Raw genomic sequence first — 23,320 nt, 5'->3', positions numbered from 1 at the left:
AACATGCCTCAAACCCTGGGTGCACTCATTTGTCAGTTTCCTCCCAGATCTCAGTCCTTGGAATTCAAGAGCTGAGGACCGAAGTGTCAGGTTAGTATGCTGCAACCCAGAAATACAGTCATCCCTTGGTATCCATGGGAGGTTGGTTCCAGGACCCCACACAGATACCAAAATCCACGGATGCTCAATTCCCTTATATAAAATGCCACAGTATTTGCACCTAACCTACACACATCCTTCCATATACTTTAGTCTCTAGATTACTTATAACACCTAATACAATGTGAATGCTATGTAAATAGTTGCCAGCATGTGGCAAATTCAACTTTCGCTTTTTGGAACTTCCTGGAATTTTTAAAAATATTTTTGATCTGCAGTCGGTTGAATCCATGGATATGGAACCCACAAATATGGAGGAGGAGCTATAACAATATTTCTTGAGCACTGGCCAATTCTCAAGCCCCCTGGCATCTGCTAAGTGCTCTATGCAGTTCTTTCCCTTCATCTTCACAACAACAAAAGGATGCTGACAAGACGATGAGCTCCAAGTTTCAGAGAAGGAGGCCAAAGTATAAGAAGATTAGATTACTAGGCAAGGCCATGCATGTAGTAACCAAGAGTCGTGGGGTTCCTTCCTGAACCATGGCTCTTGCTTTGGAGCTAAGAAAGGGGCCTCGGTGCTTCTCTGTCTGAACCAGTATCCTGAATGCCTAGGGATTTTGTTATAATGCTGGTTATGATTTATTAAGGCCTGGGGAGGTCCTGAGATTCTGCATTTCTAAAAAGCTGTCAGGTGATGCCAATGCCACTGGTCCTAGGACCACGCTTAGAGTGACAAGGCTCTAGATGCAGTGAGAAATGAGACCTTTCCCCATTAATGACCAACGTGGTCTGCAGATGAATCAAATCAGTGACCTAGTTTTCCATGGAGCCAGACTGCCACAGTTAGACTCAAAACTCCACCAAATGCCAGACGTGTGGCCTTGGGGACAAGTCTCTAAACTTTTCTGTGCCTCATGTTTCCTGCCTGTGAAGGGAAAGATAATAGCTCTTATCTAATTGGGGTGCGACAATGATTAAATGACATAATACATACACAAAGCATTTAGAACAAGGTCTAACCCTTTGTAAACATTCAATAAATGTAAGACAACCAGAAGATCAAGAAAAATGAAGATCCTACCAAAGGATTATCTAAAAATGTGCTCTATGAGGTTTGCTCTCCCTGCACAGCTAATAATTTGCACAGATCCATCCAAACCCTCTTATCATTCAAGCCATTTTACAGTTAAGTAAACCAACTTGCATCCAGTCATAAAATTAAATTAGAGAGAAAGTTCACCTTGAAAGGGCAGGACCCAGATGCCAAGAAGCAGCAGCTTTCCATACTACTCAGCCATAAAAAGAAATGAAATTGAGTTATTTGTAGTGAGGCGGATGGACCTACAGTCTGTCATACAGAGTGAAGTAAGTCAGAAGGAGAAAAACAAATACCATATGCTAACACATATATATGGAATCTAAAAAAAAAAAAGGTTCTGAAGAACCTAGGGGCAGGACAGGAATAAAGACACAGACATAGAGAATGGACTTGAGGACATGGGGCAGGGGGGAGGGAAAGCTGGGACAAAGTGAGAGAGTGGCATTGACACTATACACTACCAAATGTAAAATAGGTAACTAGTGGGAAGCAGCCGCATAGCACAGGGAGATCAGCTCCGTGTGGGATAGGGAGGGTGGGAGGGAGACACAAGAGGGAGGGGACATGGGGATATATGTATACATATAGCTCATTCACTTTGTTATATAGCAGAAACTAACACAACATTGTAAACCACAGTAAATTCCAGGCTCCTGCAAAGTTAGAAGTTAATAACACAAATGCAGAGGCAACAGGAACAATAATTCCCATAACGTGTCAGAGCTCAAAGACAGAACTCAAATGACTGTGGGACACATCACTTATTGAAGGACCACCGTTCTTGCAACATTTAATCAGTCACTAAATAAATATTTGCGAGGGATGAAATAATCATTGTGATAGACATGGGAACTGCCTTTGTGAAGCTTATGGTCTAGCAGGAAAGTCACTAAGCACACAATTGCAAGTATTTCATTAATTACAAGTGTGACAGTGGTAGGAAAGCAAAGTCAAGGTATGGGAACGTGTACCAAGAAACCTAACCTAGAGACCTAAGAGGGACCCCTGAGGAGCGAGCATTTAGTCTCAGGTCTAAAGGGTGAACAGGAGTTGCCCAGGCAAAGAGCCTGTCCATCTTTACTGAGCACTTATTATATGCCTGGTCCTGTATCAGGCATTGGGGTTAGAAGGATTAATTAACAAGTGCCTTTCCTCAAAGAACTCAGTCTATTGGGGGCAAATAAACTTCCATTACATCTGCTGCTGGGAAATAATAGGGGCTCTTCAGCACCATGTAACAGATTAAACAATCATTTAAAAAATATTCTGATACTAAGAATTCCACCAAAAATCTTCCTAATTGCAAAATGTTCTGTTGTGAGTTTAGAGAACTTCTCTAATAATTTAATAAAACAGATGAAATTGAGAAACTGTCAAACCCCGTGGAGCACCCGGTGTTTCACTAAGATACCAAGGCTTGCTTGTCAGCAGATGCGCAAGCTCTGGAAGAAAACTCACAGCAGACCCAGGGCAGCCCAACCACCCAAAAGAAAGGTGAAATGAGAAACTGGACAAAGGGGAGTGAAGCAGGATATTAAACTTTGGAGACCTGGAAAAAAATGCTTTTTGGTTAATAATATTAACAATCATCACCATAATGTTAGTGATAACTAAACACTCTGGTCAACCTGTATGTGCACTTCCACTCAATTCTCTGGGTGGGTACTTATTGTCCCAGTTTACGGATGAGAAAACTAGGGATTAGAATAGACAAGAAATTTCTGTTTATGGCATTATGGCATACTAAATAACCTGAAAACTAAAGTCCACAAAGCATTAGACTTGCTCAACAAAACAACACATTCTTTTAATCACAAAATGGAGTTTGCAAGTAGTTTGATCCTCAAATGTCAAAATCAAAGGGTGAACTGCGTATTAGAGCAGTAAATAGGAACTGCAGCTCTCCCTTGGGGGCTGACTGGGACAAATGGCTGGACTCGCTGAACAAGGGGCTTGGAGTTTAACGGCCATAAGAGGATAAAAGATGAGGTACTGAGCCTGCGTGAAGTGGGTAGATAGAGTTAGGAACTTAAAAGAGTTACAGCCTCAGTGTAAAGAGACAACAAAGAGAAATTCACCCACTGGGACAGGAAGACCACAAGGAAATCCAACTATCTCTCCTGGGTTCTGCATGGGGAAAAAAATGCCTACCCTGAGAATTTGTATCCATGGGTCTTCTATCATAAGAGTTTAGAGTTCTAATATACATCAACCAGGTAGTCTAGAAAGCCCCAAAATGAGAATTTAACATAAAAAATTATCCTAAGCAAGTGATATGTCTTACAGCATCCGACAGAAACAAATGAAAGGACATACCCTTAACCTGGACCATTTCCAAGTTCCATAAATAAAGCCTTTCTGAAAATGAGTTCATAATCCAAAATCCAACACAAATGGAAAAAGTCCACCATGAATGAAAGTCAGCAGTCACAGTAAACAATAGGAAAGACCTCCAAGACCTTCAAATAATAGAACAATCAGATAAAGACTCTAAAATAAATGTTTCCATTAATTGAAGACATAAAGAAAGGAATAAAAACATAAAAGATCAAGATACTATCAACAAAGACCAGTCATATGTGAAAAAGAATCTCTAGAAAATAAAAATTAAATTATTGAAAATAAAATCTCGATGGATTGGCTATTAGCAGATAAGCACACCTCAAGAGAGACTTAGTGAACAAGAAGATAAAGCTGAGAAAATGTAACACAATAAATAAAGAGAAGAAAAATATCAAAGAGGTCAGTAGACAAGAAAAAAAGAATGGGAAGAAGTCCAACATACATCTAATAAGAGTTCCAGAAGGAGTGAAAATAGAAAGATAAAGGAGAGATTATTCAAAGACACAGTGTTAAAAAAAGAGACAAAAGGCCCAAAATGCAGTCACTTGTGTTAAGCCCACATCAACAAACTGAGACTTAATGCCTAACCCAACTGCAATTTCAGCCTTTCCGAGAAATGTAATCTCAACTGGTCAGTCTGAAATTACCCAGTCAGCACTGGTCGTTCCTGGTCAGTGAGGAAATCTGCCTGACAGACCCCTGCTGTACCCCAAAGGAAGGTGACCTTGCCTGAGACAACTCACTCTTTGCTAGTAACTTCCTTGTCCTGCCCCCTTCTGCCTATAAAAGTTTTCCATTTTGTACAGCTCTTTAGAGTTCCTTTCTAATTGCTAGATGGAATGTTGCCCAATTCATGAATTGTTGGAAAAATCCAATAATATCTTTAAAATTTACTCAGTTGAATTTTATTTTTTAACAACAGGAATCCTCAGATTCAGGAAACACAATGAGTCCTAAGCATAGTAATTATTGTGCTGAAATTCCAGAACATGAAGGACAAAGAGAAACTCTAACAATCAAACAAAGAAAGGGCAGGATACTTAAAAAGGAGCAATAATAATTAGACTGACAGCAGACTCCTCAATAACATCATTAAAAGCTAACACAGAGGACTAACATCTTCAAAGTACAAGTAGAAAACGGTTCCAACTTAACCATTTACAAGTAAGGCCAAAATAAATACATTTTCAGACAAGCAAAAGACAGTGTTAGTCATTGAAAAATTTGTCATTTTAAGAACTATGAAAGGATGCACTTCAAGAAGAAGGAAATGGAACCTAGAGGTAAGAAACTGGAGAGGTGAAGAAACAGAAAACAAAAGAACTGGTAAATATTCTGGTGAATCTGAATAAATAATTCACAGACTCTATAAAATACTGATGATGATGACTAATACTGGGAAGACTGTAGGAGGTAATTGGAGTTAAAACATTCCAAGTCCCTGCACTGTTTGTAAGAAGGATAAGGATATTGATCAACTTTACATTTGTTTAGACTTGATGTCAACTATGCATGTTAAACTTTTAAGGAAATCAGAGAGAGACAGAATTACACTGAGCGGTGGTACTATTCAGCAAAAATAAATAAATACACCAGGAAAAGGAGAATAGGGAGCAATGAGGAGAGAGAAGTGAGTGGTGGAGGGAAAAAGAGGGAATAAAGAAAACTCAGTCCAACAGAAAGCAGGAACACACTATTTTTGAGCATTAAAAAAAAAAATCAGGGTAAATAATAGAAAATAAGAAGTAGAAATAACCCTAAAATTATCAATAAATATAAATAGACTAAACACACAAGTCAAAAAACAAAGATATCAGATTAGGTTTGTTTTTTTATTACAAGAGACTCACGGAAATATAAGGACACCAAAAGTTTAAAAGTACAGAAAAATGATGCAAAAAAAACTGGTAAAGCTATATTAATATCACACAATTTTACAAGTAAAAGCATTAAGGATTAAGGAGGGTTCTTGCATAATATTAAAGGAACAATTCAACAGGAAGAAGTATTAACTATAACCTTTTCCTCACCTTGTGAACATAATCTAAAATGTACTTAAGGCCAAAAACTACAAGGAAAAATAGACAAATCTCCAAACTTTTTTTCTGTAATTAGGTAGACAAAAAAATTAGGAAAGGTATAGATTTAGACAATGCAATTAACAAGGTTGGTCTGACGAACATCATATAGACTCCCGAATCTTTAACATTTGGAGAATACATATCTTTTTCAAGCACCTAGGCATTGGTTATAAAAACTGACTATTTGGTCATAGGAATATACATATAGATAATTACCTTAAATGTGAATGAATTAAATGCTCCAACCAAAAGACACAGGCTTGCTGAATGGATATAAAAACAAGACCCACATGTGTGCTGTCTACAAGAGACCCACGTCAGACCTAGGGACACATTCAGACTGAAAGTGAGGGGATGGAAAAAGATAGTCCATGCAAATGTAAGTCAAAAGATACCTGGAGTAGCAATACTCATATCAGATAAAATAGACTTTAAAATAAAGAATGTTACAAGAGACAAGGAAGGACACTACATAATGATCAAGGGATCAATCCAAGAAGAAGATATAACAATTATAAATATATATGCATCCAACATAGGAGCACCTCAATACATAAGGCAACTGCTAACAGCTATAAAAGAGGAAATCCACAGTAACACAATAATACTGGGGGACCTTAACACCTCTCTTACACCAATGGACAGATCTTCCAAACAGAAAATTAATAAAGAAACACAAGCTTTAAATGACACAACAGACCAAATAGAGTTTATTGATATTTATAGGATATTCCATCCAAAAACAGCAGATTACACTTTCTTCTCAAGTGCGCACGGAACATTCTCCAGGATAAGTCACATCTTGGGTCACAAATCAAGCCTCAGTAAATTTAAGAAAACTGAAATCATATCAAGCATCTTTTCTGACCACAGTGTTATGAGATTAGAAATCAATTACAGGGAAAAAAACGTAAAAAACACTAACACATGGAAGCTAAACAATATATTACTAAATAACCAAGAGATCACTGAAGAAATCAAAGAGGAAATCAAAAAATACCTAGAGACAAATGACAATGAAAACGCCACAATCCAAAACCTATGGGATGCAGCAAAAGCAGTTCTAAGAGGGAAGTTTAGAGCTATACAAGCCTACCTCAGGAAACAAGAAAAATCTCCAACAATCTAACCTTACACCTAAAGGAACTAGAGAAAGAAGAACAAACAGAATCCAAAGTTAGCAGAAGGAAAGAAATCATAAATATCAGAGCAGAAATAAATGAAATAGAAACAAAGAAAACAATAGCAAACATCAATAAAACTAAAAGCTGGTTAAAAAATAAATAAATAAAACTGACTATTTAGCTGGTCACAAAACAAGTCTCAATGAATTCCAAAGAATCAGTATAATACAGATCACAATGCAAAAAGTGAGAAATCAATAACTAAAAGATAACTTAAATAACTATATTTTAGAAATTTAAATTTGTACTTTTAATTATCATAGGAGAAACAGTGGATATTTTTTAAGACTTACTCTCAAAATAGAAATAATTTTGAAAATAGAAAATATTTAGGACTAGATGAAAATGAAGATACCACGTTTCAAAACCTGCAGGAAGAAATGAAAGTTTTTCAAGGACATTTTCTACCTGTAAATGCTTAGTTATATTAGCAAAGTAGGCTGAACATTAATGAGCTGAGCACCAACCTTAACCAGGTAGAAAAAGAACAGAATGAACCCAATGTATGGTTAATATTATGGGCTTTGGAATTAGAAATAATAAGAATAATTGGTCATTTATTTGCCAAGCATAATGCTAAGCTCTTTCAATCCTCCTTTCAACATGCCTTTTATTTTTAACATTTTGCCAATTTTATTTCATCGATCCTCCATCTCCATAACCATGTGTCTCCGATCCCTTCCCCCTTTCTTCATTTCTTTGCTGGAAAATTCTAAAATAAACCCCAGACTATGTATCATTTCATTTGTAAATACTTCAATACATCTCTCTTATAAAAAGGCTTTTTTTTTTTTACAAAACATAACCATAACACTCCTGCTACACCTTATATAATCAACACTAATTTCTTAATGTCATCCAACACACATCCCATGTTCAGATTTCACTGACTGTAGAGAAAACAATGAACAGAGACACAGACCTTCCATGAGGCCAGCCACACGGAGGGCCCAGGCAAAAGAGGGAGCTACTGTTGTTGGTACATGATAAACGGTGACCGAGGACATTGAGGTGTCATGCTTTCCCCGTGTGGGGATTGAACGAGTGATGAAACCTGAGACTATGACTGAGGGCAGCTAAAATGAAGGGGGATAAATGAATTCTTTTGGCACAATTACGTGCTAGTTTCTGTGCTGCCTGTAGAGTGAAGCCATGCTCTTCCTTTCACTGAATTACGCAGTTTCGTAGGGAGCTACTGAAGTTAAATGGTTACACTACTGGGGACAAGTAGCCTTATATTCTAGAATTCTCTACCTAGTGCTGGTTAATTTTATTACCCAGGAGAATCACAGGCTTTCCCCACACTAGAGTGCCCTCAGAAATCAGGGATATGGGCCAGGAGCAAAGTATAGGAGCTCTCTCCCCACATCTGGGGAGTTAGGACCCAGGCAGCCCAGGAGCATCTGTGTGAGTGCACGAAATAGGACAATGTATGATGTCAAAGATGGAGATCCTGAGCCATTAGTCTTGCACACTCTTAATGTCCCAACAACATCCCTTTTCATAGGTTCTATATTGTCCCATAATACAGATCAAGAACCTCAGGTGCAGAGAAGTTAACCTCACACAGCTACAGATTGGCAGAGGCACGATTCCAACCCAGGCCACCTAACACCAGAGTTTATATTCTTTATCCACACCAAACTCCTGAGGTTCATCTTCCTCATCCGCTGATTGGGGATGACAACCCCCAACCCCAGAACTGTGAAGAGGAATTGAGATGAGGAGATAAAGACACCAGCACAGTATCTGGCACGATGATGCTAATGGTGATGAAGGAAATGATGGTGGTGACAACTGGCACTTGCAAAGATACAGGCCCACAAGGCTGCTACCATTGTTAATTGCTCCAGAATAACTTACTGCATAAAATCCTCAAAAAGATACCTTTCCTTCCATTTCACTCTCACAAACCTTCAAGAGGACATTTGCACTCTATGTGAAAGCTGGTTTTCAAAGTCAAAATCATGGCATTTCACATTATATGAAGATATGAAGAAAAGTATTTAAAAGAATCTAACGAATAAAACTGCAGAGCAGCGGGGAGCTCACATTACCCAACGCAGTAAATGTAGCCTTGAACTTAATTTTCTAGAATTCTTGAAATATCAGTGATGGCAGCATAAAAGACCAACAAACAATCAGATCGTTTGTTCTCTGTGTGTGAGTCCCTGTTGCCATCTACAGTTAAAATTGGGGCATGCAATACTGCCAAATAACTAATTCTGAAAACATTGTCCTGGAGATGATGGTGCTAAGAAAATATACTTGTTCAATGAGTACAGACAATGGAAATGCTACCTGAAGGAGCAGCTCTTTTTCAACCACCTCTTCTGTCTTGCTGATGAGACGCTTCTGCAGGGTATGAATTTTCTGTATCAGCTCAAAGGTACTGGGGTCACTGGCCTACTCAAGGGGAGCAAAATAAAGTAGCTGAAATTATCAGTTTCAAAGCACTGAGGTCCCTATGTAAAATAATTATTGTTCTGTTAAAATCTATTGCAAAGATGTAGACCCAATACAGAAAGAATTAGAACCAAAAAAAATAAAAATAAAAAGTACAACAGGGGCTTCCCTGGTGGCGCAGTGGTTGAGAGTCCGCCTGCCGATGCAGGGGACACGGGTTCGTGCCTCGGTCCGGGAGGATCCCACGTGCCGCAGAGCAGCTGGGCCCGTGAGCCATGGCCGCTGAGCCTGCGCGTCCGGAGCCTGTGCTCCGCAACGGGAGAGGCCACAGCGGTGAGAGGCCCGCGTACCGCAAAAAAAAAAAAAAAAAAAAAAAGTACAACAGATGAGACACTCATCAAAACAGACTGATGTTTGGCTCTAGTTAGCCAATAAATGGAAAGTGAGTATGTTTATTCCACCAGGGGAAATACAACAGCGGCAATAACGGTAGCTCCTGGGCCAGGTACCTGGTTCTCTGCCGCCATCTGGACACTATGCTAAGTGTTTTTCATACATTATCAAATTTTAGTCACATGACAGCCCTACTAGACAGTATTATCTTCCCCTTGTACAGATAAGGCAACTGAGGCTCAGAGGAGGTCATTTATACACACCGATAAAGGTCAGAGCTGGATTCAAGCCCAGATATGCCTGGCTCCAAAGCCTGGGCTTCTTAATTACTATGCTCTGAGGTTTTCCCTACCATCATTTCTGTTTCCATAGGAATGAGACAGGGTTCCCTAATTCATTCGGTTTCAGGATTCTCCTTTCATAATTGTCAACAAGAAGATTCATTACAGCCTATGATGGGGAAAGTTTCTAGGATGTGGACATCTGCTAATAATTGGCAGCAGAACAGGACCATGGCATTTAGCTCTCAAACGGCATTATCAATCCGTAAGGCTCTGATGCGCCTTCAGTAGCTATCTGTGTACAATGCAAACAAGATCTACAGCTACATATTGATAATTTGTCCTCTAGACGTTGAACCAAAGCTTTACTTTCAACTGTACTGACATTCTGAATTAATCTAGCAGCTAAATATTTTCAACTACCTCCCAGAGTCTCTATTTTCTAATTTTTTAAATAGACATTGACATGGAATTGGAAACTTTAAAGATCTGCTTGAAAACACATGGAATAAACTAATGTGACAGTAACTGAATTAAAAATTTTCAGCTCCTTAGAAAAAGTATAGATACATGTATATGTACAACTGAATCACTTTGCTGTACACCTGAAACTAACACAACATTGTTAATCAACTGGACTCCAATTAAAAAAAAAAGTTGTTCAACAACCAAAGCTACCACAAAAATAAATAAATTAATTTAATTTAATTTAATTTTCAGCTCCACTTCCCCAAACGCATCCATGTTATTGTTATTTAGTAAGCTACTCCACTCTTGGCATTTGAAGAGGAATAAATGAGGGTCCAAAAGAGGTGGGGGGAGATATTCCATTGACTATGACTTTGCTTAAGAAATACTAAGCAGTGCCAACCGATATCCATATTTTGGAAGTAGGTTTGGCACACATTCACTTGGCAAGACTGGATGTCGTTAAAACTCAGGCCTCACGTTTACATAACAATTTATAATGCGTTATCCTTAATGCTTTCTTCATTTAAAGGAAAAAGTGAAAATAGAAAACGAAAACCTACTTGGCTGTTTTCCCCCTTGCCCTGCTCTTTCTTATATCCCATACTTCTATTCTCCCAACACCCTAATTGTTCACTTAGTCAAAGCCCCTTCTGGCACCCACATTGCTGGGTACAACTAAAGGAGATGGGCATCTTTTTCTTGAATAAGCAGAGCTTGTCTGTTACTGTTATCTGCTGGTGGAAATGTCTATCAGGAGGTCATAAAATAAAATATGAGGTTTATTATCTGTCACCTACCAATGGGACTTTGGCTGTGTTCCCAGATCCTAAAAGAAGGAGTTTGACTAACACAATGCTAGTTCTTTGAAAAGAGGGCAAGTTCACAAAAGCCCTATTTTCTTTGGGAAATAAAAGGGTGCAAGGGCCAATTGAAAGATGGCGAAGACGCTGGTAGCCAGCGCAGCTGAAGGCAATTAACCATCCAAGACAAACACGTAGCCGCAAAATAGCTGGTTGACCAAAAACTGCTTAAACAACAACAAAAAATAATAACAATCAATGTCAACTGGTGAGGCCAGTTCACAGCTTTCACTGGGTCTTCTTTAGGCAGAAAGGATTTTGTCCAAGACTTTTAAAAGCAAAACCCAAATCTGGAACAATCCAATTTACATTTGATCTAGCCTTGGATTTTAGGTGACAATGGCATAGCATTAAATAAAAACATGCTTCTTATTGTGCTTTAGGTAAGAAGACAAGCAGGTTAGAAGGAGGTTTGGGGGTGGAAGGCTCCCCCGAATGTTACCTCGAGCTTTCTCCATCTGTGCACATTCATGGGGTTCTCCAGTTCCTCCTCCAGGGCTCGGCATCTTGTCCTCTCCTTCAGGAATTCCCTTTGCGTGTGAAAAAGCTCCTGCCTGAATAAGACAAACTTTCTTTTGCAAAGAAGTTCTGCACCCCTTTGAATATCCTTTATGTGCCCACTACATCTTATACAAAAAGCTGGGATCAGAGAGACTTCAGGACCACTGAGACTAGCCTCCTAATCCGCGCAAGACACAGATGATGTCAATTCCTGCAGAGTGCAGACTTCAGCTTTAGCTTTACAAAAAAAAAGTACCAGAGCTTCAGAATTATGATTCTGGATACCCAAGGAATTTTAGAAGTATATGGAAAGAAGAGGGAGGAGGTAAATTATGAGGATTTCAATATATTGTTCAGTGTGTCTAAATGTCTCCTACAGTAGCAGAAAAAAACAAGCCACATTCCACCATGAGGTATGGCATCTGAATGCAAGAGATTGAGGCTCAGGTGAGAACCTGACATGAATTAGGGCAGTGCATCACCACCCTGATGGCATACTGGAATCACCTGGGGAACTTTAACAACATACCTTTGCCTGGACCCAACCCCCAAAGGGATTCTGCTTTAATGGGTCTAGCATGCAGCTCGGGTTTCATAGATTTTTTAAGTCCTGCTGGTAATTCTAATGTGCAGCCAGCATTGAAAAACACCAAATTAGAAGTGATCTTTTCTCTCATGTTCCACAACTACACAGATGGCTGAAAATGTCCCGAAGAACTAGCTCTGGCTCAAACATACTTCTAAAATCTGTAGGAATCTCCAGTTAATAGGTAACGTGCTACAGCCATCCACAGTATCCAGTGAGCTGGCTGCCATCCTATTGAAAGAGAAAGCTCTGCTGGGAGGTGGAGAAGAGGCAAGCACTCGCGTTGACACGGGCAAGAGGATATAATTATCTGTCCTCATCTGCTGAGTGTGAGCAGATTACTAATACTAAGCCATCTCTTTTACTTAATTGCTTCATTTAAACCAATAACACAAGTTCCCCTCATTAGCAAGACAAACCATTAGAAGTAACTGCATAATGTTCACTCAACAGGGAGCTCAAGCTGCTTAGAATTAAAACCATATTTTTGACACTACGATTTTCTAGAGTGTCATCAGCAGCAAAGGGCAAGACTATTAGCTACTATTATTGATGACTTCTTTTGTACCAGACTCTGTGCTCGGCATATTACGGTCCTTTTCGTGTTTAATTTTAACTGCAAGCCTTAAGCTCAGATAAGTGATTTGCCCAAGGTCACACAGCTTGTAGGTGACAAGTCTGAGATTGGAATTCATGCCTGCTTGCCTCCAATATTTTTATTGTCTTCCTATTATAAAGAAAGGTAAAATCTATTATCAACAAACCAGCAATGTTGACTGAGAATGGGTAGAATTTGGTCCTTTGCGTATATAATAAAAATAACACATGGCTGGCAAGTTTAGTGATGGTCCTGGAGATCATTCGATAGCTACTTAGAATGAACCCATTTGTCTCCAAAATGTCAATGGTAGCATCTCTGGATAGTAAACTTATGAGAGATTTTCTAATCACGTCTTCATAATTTTTCTGCATGCCCCATGTTTTCTACAATGTATCTGTACTACTTTCATCGTCTGAAATATGAGCAACTCTTTAAAAGAAAAAATAGAGTATTGATCTGTCCAAGATGGTGGCAACTTCCCTTGCTCTTCCTGACCATATTCACTGCATTTAAATATCAAAACTATCTAATTCAATTAATTTAAGAAGTAGATCCAAACTGTGTCCTTGTCCCAAGGTGGCCAAGGATACTGTTCATCTACAAGTCTGTGGAGAATAAGATAGCTACTGTGAAAACACCAGACCTATTATGTGGTTTCCTGCAATTGCCTATATGAAATATGGTGATGTTTTCCCAAAGGGAAAGTAGATCTTGTGTAATGTAAGATTTAAAGCAAAGAGAAGGCACACTAAGCTCAAATGAAAGCCGCAGATGATAAAGCAAGAGTGAGATGCAAAATCTGGCCGCCTTCTAAGGAAACAGTTTTCAAACAGTGTAAAATTAAATTTTTCCCCTCTTTTCATTCTGCATGTTATTCCAAGAAAAAGACGTGCAGACGTTACCAGGATTCAATTTAAATATTGATGCTCCATTTCTTGCATACTGCCTTATTAAAGAAATTCTAAATAGCTCACTGGGGGAATTTTTTTCTGAGTTGTAACTAGTTTGTGGTTATGATTTGACTTGAAATTTCTTTTTCTAAATCCAGAATAAAGTTTTCAAAAAATCCTTTTGCACTTGCTCATGTTCCCCTGAAAGGAAACCAGTTCATTTTTTGTGACATAGAATGGGCACGATATAGATTCTGGATTATGGAAAAGTTGTTCTCATTATCTGCTAATCATTTCAACATTAAAAAAATTATTTTATGCAACTTGATAAAGACCTTCAATGACCAACAGGAGGAACACAAGGTCATTTCAGGAGCTCCCCACAGAGTGCTGTGTGCTCAGCTCCCAGGGGGTCTTCTATTACCTGAGTTCGTCAACATTAGCCACACTCCTGGCAAGAATCCCCTTTTCCCAGCGAAGCTTCTTGATCTCAAGTTTGAGGATTCTCATGTCCTCCAACCTCTGGTTGTACTGGCTCTCGCCTTTATTCAGCACGGACTGCTGGATCTTGATCTTCTCGTAGAGCAAAGCCAACTCATCATTGCGCCGGACTAGCTGTGACCCAAGGATATCTCTCTCGCTGATGACCTAGAAAGGTAGGGAAGGGCACGGCCACCAGGGGACAAAAAGTCCCACGTTTCATCATGGCAGCAGCATTCAGTCTGTCAATGAACACCCATCCAATGGCCACATGTGCTAGGCACCCAGTGGGTGAGGCCCTGGAAATAGCCTGCTAGACAACCAACACTGGACTCCTCCCATGAGAGTTGGCAGCCTTGTTGGAAAGGGTACAACAAATAATCCATAATAATAATAATACAATAATCCTTGGCCCATGCCTGTTTGCTTGGTTGGTTTTCTCCAACACATTTTAAGTGTTTAAATTTGAATGCCTCTAGGGTGAGCTAACTCTTGCCAAGTTCTACTATTCCTTACTGTCTTGCATTAGCCAATGTCTCTTTTTCTTAACCTGCCAGATCTCTGAAAGCATTTAAGTTTCTAACCCCCAAATTATGTAATTATTCACTGTAATTACACACGGGCAATTATATTATGCTGGAATGTAAGCTCCCTGAGGACAGGGACCTTATTTTCTTGTTGGTCAGTGTATTCCCCAGAGCCTAGAGGAGTGGCTGACACACAGTAAGTGCTCATAAATAGGAGCTGAATAAATGAATGAATATTTCATAATTAATCAACAGAAGGTGGGCCTCTGGGGCTGTTCTTCTGAGAGACTGAAGGGAAGAGCTTGGAAAAGAATGAGGCTTTGTGAAGAGTTGCATCAATCAGTTGTGTCTGCTGATAAGGTCTGCAGGTCTGGTGAGGAGATGTTCTTACCTGGTCTAACTCCTTCTTCTGTCTCAGCCTCTCCCCATCAGCCTCGGCAATGATTCGCAGGAGTTTTCTCTCTTCGGCTTCCTGCTTTTCAATGAAGTGTTTGGTCTCCAATGCTTGTTGTCTCAGCTTCTGCAGCTCAGCCTGACAAAGAGTGAAAGACCAATTTCGCTCTGTAACAGCACAAACCAGGACGGCAGGGCCCAGATTTAGATGGACAGTGTGCTTCTTATACTTCCCTGTGATGTTTCATTTAGCATGGTTTGATCATCCTCACAAGCAAAGCAAGCTTCATACACACACACACACACACACACACACACACAGCCTGTAAAGAAACAACAGTGCACATTAAGGTGATCATGTTTTATTCTATGAGTTGTGCCCTTGAGGGATTTCCATCATTTTTCTATATAAGTATAGCAGGGACCTCATTGGTATTCAGCAGCAGTTCTCTTACCAGCTAAACATGGGGAAAATTCACAAATAGTACAGAGAAGGATGTGGGGAGCAGCATGGTGGGGGGTTGGGTGAGGGCAGCTCTGTATGTACCAGCTCCTATAACAGTCCTAACACCACCAGCATATCAACTGCAGAGATAAAGCCTATTACAAGCAACACTTAAATTAATAAAGATAGCAACCAAGGGTCTATCATATAAAACATCTTCATGGAACAGAAGAGATGTTATATATAAAAAGATATATAGATCCTACTCTTAAGACGATTACAGTCTAGATGAGAAGATAAGATATATAAGTATTATGCAAATATTAACAAGTCCAGGCAATAATGTTCCAGGATCTTTATTATCACACAGACAGTGAATTGATGCTACAGGAGGTCAGAGGACTGCAGTTGTTAGCAAGACTTCCTGGGAGAACTCAGATCTTGAGGCTCCTGAGGCTACATGGAAATCCTAAGAGTGATGGGGAAAGCATGCTATGAACTGGTAATTTTCAGAAGGAAAATTCCCCTCATCAAAGGACACATTTGCTTCAAGTCCACAAGTATATTTGTGGCTTACAATATCCCTGGCCTGATATTAGGTATTTTGCCTCAGTACTCTTATCCCCATTTCACAAATGCAATTACAGAGACAAAGAAAAGCAAATCAACTTGACCAAGGTCACACAGCTAATAAGTAGCAGAGTTGAAATTCCATCCTAGATCTTTTGATTCAAAGCTTTTGCCCCCTTTGCTATCACCACACAATAGTTCCAAGTCAAATACAGAAAATGAGTAAGACGTGAGGGATTCACCACCCATCGAAGATGACAAATATAACCAACTACACTACGGTGTGGAAATGCTCTCTACTGTGTGAAGAAGGACATGGGAGAACAGGAAAGAGGTCATATTTCTTCCTGGGGTTTAGAGGGAAAAATCAGTCAGGGTTTTCGCAGTTGACAGTTATTTCTAAAATGGAGAGGTATGTGCTGGGGAGAGAGCAGTCAATGGTCAGGCTTGTGTGAACAAAGGCAGGTAAACTATAAAGTACCTGGTGTGTTGACCGGACAGCAGAGCATCCAATGTGGCTGAGTTAGAGTATTAGGGAGGAAATAGCAGGAGGTAAGGCTGGTAAAACAGCTGAGCCAACCTGAGAAGGGCCCTGCATGCCATGTACTGTGGACAGTATGCAATGGGGAGCCACAAAGTTAATCATATTAAAGGAAAGAAGAATAAGTCTTCAAGAGCTTCCAAGCCCATACAGGAAGGACAGGTGGTATCACAACCAGGTCAACACAAGAAGGAAAAATGCAGGAAGAATTCTGCTTTCACCCATGCCTGAAATCACAAGGGAGATGACAAGACAATATTAAGGCTCCAACTTTTCGGACTTCCCTGGTGGTCCAGTGGCTAAGACTCCACGCTCCCAATGCAAGGGATCTGGGCTCAATCCCTGGTCTAGGAACTGGATCCCACATGCCGCAACTAAGAGTTTGCATGCTGCAACTAAAGATCTCACATGCCATAACTAAAAGATCCCATGTGCCGCAACTAAGACCTGGCACAGCCAAATAGATAAATATTTTTAAAAAAAAAGGCTCCAACTTTTCAATGGCCTGCAGGTCAACAAGTGAAAATGAAAAAGTAATAATTTTCTCCTTCAAGAAAGTATTGGGTCCCCCACCTCCATCCACCCAGAAATGTCATTGGGATGATAGAACACCGAATATTTGCCAAGTGAGTGCCTGCGAACCAACCCAACTCTAGTTGCAGCCTGCCTCTAATCCATGAAGACCAAGAGTCATTAATTCCATAGCTCAGACTTATGCAAACAGTACAAGATACTATGCACCTAGCAAAAGACCTGTAATGTCACAAACTAAATGCAGCTAGCTACTATAAAACCCAGAGTTTCCTTTATGACGTTTTGTTTGTTCATTCATGAAATATATTTTGGTCCAGGGATAAGCAAAAGGAGATACTTAGTGAGAAAAGATCTGGTCTAGTATTTACCACTTTGGGGGATTGCCTGTTAGGAAAGAGAGTGAAGAACCAGCCTTTCTACTTCTATAATCATCTAAGGTGACAGGAAAGACAGCAATAAAATACCCGTTTGGCTCATGCTTTCTTTAATAAAACTTTTATTTTCCCAGATGTGTGACATTCACTTCCCTGTTCCTAAGTGCCGAGAGCTGATCAGAATCCATCAGCAGAACAAAATGAAATGGCTGTTATATTAAAATGCAATCAATGGTGTGTAAACGTATCTGTCTGAAATGTAAAGCCATTCATGTGTTTGGCATTGCTGGGTGTTTTTTTTCATAATATATCAAAATTCTGAGTGGTCTCCTTATGTCATAAATTTATGGGCTGTAAACAAGATGTGCCATTAGACGTTGGCAGCAAATGTTAACATCAACAAAATACCTTAGGTCTAATGCATTTAGCAGCTGTAAATCTGAGCTGTCTCATCCAGGAAAGACGGTAAGAACTACTGTGCACATGAAAGCTCATCAAGTAATGTTCTAGGTGGGACCCAAGCTATGAAGTTGTAACACAATGGCAGGACACACTCTTTCGTCACTGCCTCTACAATTTTACAGTTTTGTGACAGGTGTTTACAGAATATATATCATCCAATCTTGCTGCAGGCATAAGTCATATCTCAAGAATCATACTTGAGGGAGTTTCACCCATTCATACAGGATCCCAACATTCACTGGGTTTCACAGAAACCATCTGTTTATTTCTAGCAGAACAAATAGGACCACCTAAAGTCTTCTGGCCATGAGAATAATTAGGCTTTCTCTCTGTCTCCCCCACTCTCCTCCGACAGTTCCCATCCGTGTCACTCTAGAGAGTCAACTAAGTACAAGGATATGGTGCCCTGAAGCCAGTTGCTAATGTGATGCTGAGCTCTGGACATAGAGAATTTGCTGCTGAATTATTCACCAAGAGTCAAAGTGCTGTCAGATTGATGTGGGATGATTGGGAGGTGACAAACAGAATCAAGAGCTTGTTAGGACTGGAAGGCAGACACTCCACATGAGACGGCCCCTTTAGTGCTGATGAAACAAGACGGGGACACAATGGACAGATGAACGCAGATGCAGCAACATCTACAAAGATCTACTGACATTCTGTCATAACCATCATGTGCCGACAATGTCTAGAATCCTGAGGAGTCAGGAGAGCCTGGTAGCAACTGAAAAGGAAAAAGGAACATGGAAGAAGCAAGACTTTTCTTTTGAGGGGGATGAATGAGGATGGGGATGACTTATTACAGACGATTGTTTGTCTGTCGAGTTGGAGAAGCAGTAAATTGGGTTGTCCTGTCAAAAGGCATCTCATGGTCTACCAAACAGGCTAGGGCTTGCCCTTCCAGGAGGGCTTATGTAGCCACATAGCTCTGTAGAACTCATAATAATAAACTACATGTCTCTCATGGAGCAGAGTTACTAGAAAATCTGCCCTCCCCTCCAGGGTTTTGGTTCGCGAACCTCAGATGCATGAAATCCAGAGACCTCTGTAAACGTGATTCATCTTTCAGGCTAAAAAAGTCAAGAGGCTAAATGAAACTCAACATTCAAGCTGTCACATTTTTCAAAAGAATGTCAAATGGGCTTAAGGATAGGCCAAAATTATCCAGTCAAAGCACCACTGCAAGTTCCCCTTGGATAACCTCAAATAATAAATCAAGGAGGCAGCCTTTTTCTGTTCCTAATTCTTGCCTTAATGGGAAAACCTGAGGAAAAGGCATCCTAGTTTCACAGCAAGTCCAAAGCAACCATCTTCCTATAATCGATGACCCAAAGCTATCCAGACCTAGGATTCCTCATTTAGAGCAGACTCTCTAGAGCAGAAGCCCTTTAATCATCTCTCTTATTCACAAGCTGCCAACTCTGCTGGCCCAGGACCAAAAAGCAGGACCCTATTATCCTTTATTTTATTATGATGCTTCTTTGGAGCTATGTGTGTAGATGTCTAATGAAGGAGGGTGTAATTGAAACCAATATTAACCAAAGTCAAACTAAGGAATCAGGAGTAATTGCTTTTTTGCATAGGACATTACTTATTCTAAAGCAGGATTTTGTCTACCTTGGACCCCATTATGCAGCAATAGTTAATCTTTTGAGAAGAGCATTACTTGGGAAAGTAAGATATGAGGATCAATGTCATCCTCTGAAACGAAGAGATGATGTACCAAGTCAAGTTACACTGAAGCCTTGCTAACGTGGGTCCATGAGGCCTGTGGGTGAAGCAACGTTTACAATAAGATTCTTCTGCTTCAGCCCATAATAAATAAACCCCATCCCACTATAGACTCCAGGGTGGTACAGAAACATACTACCTTCTATAAAACTGTTTTCAAACAAGGAAAATAAGAACAAAGACACAGGATATTTTCAAATTTTACAAAATATATTTATGTTTCTTTATATGTAAATAAACTTTAGTACAGAATTTTCTGTTTTTTTCTGTCATGAACTAGAGTGGGGAGATGACAGTTTTAGGTAAATAAATCAATTAACATATCTCTATTGTAAAGGCACTTTTGTTACATTTTAATCTTTCTCAGACCTCATGTATCTTAATTTAATGTAGTAGTTCTGTTTCCATGAAGACCTATCATTAAGTTGACAAAACCTATTATTAAACTGAGAGTGCATAGGTCAATCTATGGCATCATGGAATCAAGGAAATTTGGCATTAAACCTGTCCAACACGAGATACACATTTTCAAGATAGGAACTATCTCTGAAGTTAATTATATGCAGAAACTGAGGTAACCAGTCTCATTGTTTGTAGAAAGTTCCTGCAAGTGGCTCATAAACATATGCAAAAAATAAAAGTGGCATCATTCTCTTAGAAGTTCCTTTTTTAATTCTTCGGTCAAATGGATCAGAAGGGAAATCTACTGGATTGGATAGGAAAAGGAAAATACATTAGGTTTCGTGACTGTGTACAGTAAAACATTTAGTTCAAGGATTTGATATGGTATAATTATTTGGCATGTATTTTGGGGAAGAGTCTTTATATTATATTAGTAGACATAGAATGTTCTAAATTAGTAGATTTAAAAGTATATATCTTAGTAATACGTGTGAAGACAAAGGTGATTCCCTAGAGGAGTGGCTGCAAAGTTCTTAGATTCACAGAAGTAAGGTGAACAATGAACCTAGTTGAGGGCAAATCAAGTGAGGACAAAGCTTGACACCTGGTAGTTAATGATGCTGAGGGCAGCAAAGGCACATGCACATGAAGTAAATAAGGATTAGGACAGAGGGACAAAGGGTCCTGCCAGCATTGCCTTATAGAAGCCCCAGGGAGGAGTTTGGGAGGGTTGAGTACAGGCAAAGTGCTGGACTTGGGCTGTAAATGCAAAGAGATTGTGGTCAGCCTGAAAGTTCCAGGACTTCCTGGGACCTGCTAAGTTCTCTTGCACTGATGCCATGATAGCCATCACAGGTAAACGAGGTGCTCTGCATCTCCACCGGCCCCTCCCCATTCTACCTGAGAGCACTCCTCTAGGGAAGACTGACCTGGAGATGGTGGAGGTCATCCTCCAGGTGCTTTGGTTGTTTTTCCTGCCCCCTTACTCCCCTCCATGAGCACGGAGCCTGGCCCCAATAGGTCTAATAGATTGACTATTGGTTCATTGCTTTTATTATAAGGTCTGTACCTTCAACGTTTCCTTCTCCTTTTCTATGTGCTGTTGTTCCAGATGTAGCTTCACAAGTGCTGACTCCTTGGCTGAGATTTCTTCTTTCAATTGATCTACCTGATGAGTCATAATCTTTAATTTTCTATTCATTTCCGTTATTTCATCCTAACAGAATAAAAGGAGAAATGTTTGAAAGTGAATTAAATAGACATCACCATGCCTATGGAAGTTCAAAACACATTCAAGAGCTTTTAAGGGAGACTCACTCAAAACAATGGTCTCAACTGGGCTATTCCTTTGTATCTTGTGCCCATCAACCTCAAAGTGCTTTATAGCATTAACTCTCCAAATACTCTCATGAGATAAAGTATACATAATGAATATGTCATACACACACACACACACACACACACACACACACACACACACACACTTACTTTATTCTTCACTGTACAAGAGAGGAATTGGAATTACAACAAGCATTTTTAACTAAAAGATTACAAAGCAAAGCTCTGCAATTAAATGACAAGTGTATACTGCTCCCCTCTGAGTCATGGTAGCTATTAGCAGTTTTAAAAATTAGAAAGAGGAGAATGGCAATTCTACATAATAATTAAAACCAGCACCATGATCTTCGCATCCAATCAAGTTTCGTTATTTCCATTTCAAACAATCTGACAGTTCTGCACAAACTGATCTCTTTCAGGTGAATTCCACGATATTTCTTTCTGCATCTATTTTAAATCCTGCCATTAGGATAACAGAAACTGCTTTAAACCCAGGATGGGGAAGAATCAAAATGTAAAGACATAAATATATTCTTTACCTGAGCTTCAACCAGATTTTTGCTATACAGATTCCTGTCTGACCGCACAGCTTCATACAGGTTCTGTTGCTGTTTTAATTTAGTCTCTGATTCAGCAATTTTTTTCCTGTAGTCAAAAATCTGCATTTCACGGACTTTTATGCCTTCCATGTTCATGAGGACCTGGAGGAGAAAGAAGTAATAAAGATGGTTGAATAGCCCATCTGTGGTTATTGGTTCAGGACAAACAGATTTTTTTTATCGAAGGGTAGCTCGTAGAAATGCCAGCAATCAGAAAATGTGACTGTGGCTATAATCACTGCAGTACAACACAGACATTCAGCCCAGCTGATGAGGGGCAAACATATACTTTATCTATGCCGGAGTTCTGCTCAAGCATGAAGGCTTAGCGCAGCTATTCTGTGATCACAAGAGGGAAAAGAAAGTAAAGAAATTCCTTCAATTCTGAAAACCTCTCTTGACCACCCCACCCACCAAAAAAGGAAAGAAAAAAAAAGAAGCACAGGCTTAAACAGATCTTAACACAAAGCACTAGGAAGGATAAGAGATAACTTAGCTGTTTGGCCATACTCATGGCTTTATAAGGTTGACCACGAGAAAGAAAAGTGGCCTTTGAACATTGATAGCGATCATAACACTGTCTTGCCAATGTCAAACTCACTCCATCAGGGAAACCCAAAGGACTTCATAAAAATATGTGTTCTATTGTGCATGAAACACTTCTAGGCAAGATGAGATGCAAGAATTACTGCCTCGGGACTTCCCTGGTGGTGCAGTGGTTAAGAATCCGCCTGCCAATGCAGGGTACACGGGTTCAATCCCTGGTCCAGGAAGATCCCACATGCTGCAGAGCAATTAAGCCCGTGTGCCACAACTACTGAGCACGTGTGCCACAACTACTGAAGCCCATGTGCTTAGAGCCTGTGCTCTGCAACAAGAGAAGCCACTGCAATAGGAAGCCCGTGCACCGCAACGAAGAGTAGCCCCTGCCCATTGCAACTAGAGAAAGCCCATGTGCAGCAATGAAGACCCAACACAGCCAAAAAAAAAAAAAAAAAAAAAAGAATAACTGCCTCCTTTTTGCAAGTATGAAGAACTGAGGCCTGAAATTCTACCATGAGCCTATACCTCTCAACAAGCAATCCATACAGTAGAAATAAGGTAATCATGACTCTCAGCTGCAATG

General features: G+C 39.8%; 1 protein-coding gene across 1 annotated transcript in view; it reads right to left on the bottom strand.

Moving 5' to 3' along the window:
• Positions 1 to 23,320, bottom strand: part of CFAP58 (cilia and flagella associated protein 58) — a 111,692-nt gene that overhangs the window by 53,349 nt on the left and 35,023 nt on the right. Inside the window, exons 10-15 of the mRNA XM_024734834.1 lie at positions 22,135 to 22,296; positions 21,327 to 21,473; positions 15,197 to 15,337; positions 14,223 to 14,446; positions 11,663 to 11,774; positions 9,111 to 9,215 (exon numbers count right to left, since the gene is read on the bottom strand). Coding sequence (XP_024590602.1) covers positions 9,111 to 9,215; positions 11,663 to 11,774; positions 14,223 to 14,446; positions 15,197 to 15,337; positions 21,327 to 21,473; positions 22,135 to 22,296 — 891 coding nt within the window. The remainder of the gene's footprint in view (positions 1 to 9,110; positions 9,216 to 11,662; positions 11,775 to 14,222; positions 14,447 to 15,196; positions 15,338 to 21,326; positions 21,474 to 22,134; positions 22,297 to 23,320) is intronic.

The sequence above is a fragment of the Neophocaena asiaeorientalis genome, unplaced genomic scaffold, assembly GCF_003031525.2.
Source record: "Neophocaena asiaeorientalis asiaeorientalis breed wild unplaced genomic scaffold, Neophocaena_asiaeorientalis_V1.1 scaffold240, whole genome shotgun sequence".
Lineage (NCBI taxonomy): Eukaryota > Metazoa > Chordata > Mammalia > Artiodactyla > Phocoenidae > Neophocaena > Neophocaena asiaeorientalis.
This window is presented reverse-complemented; position numbering and strand designations above follow the sequence as displayed.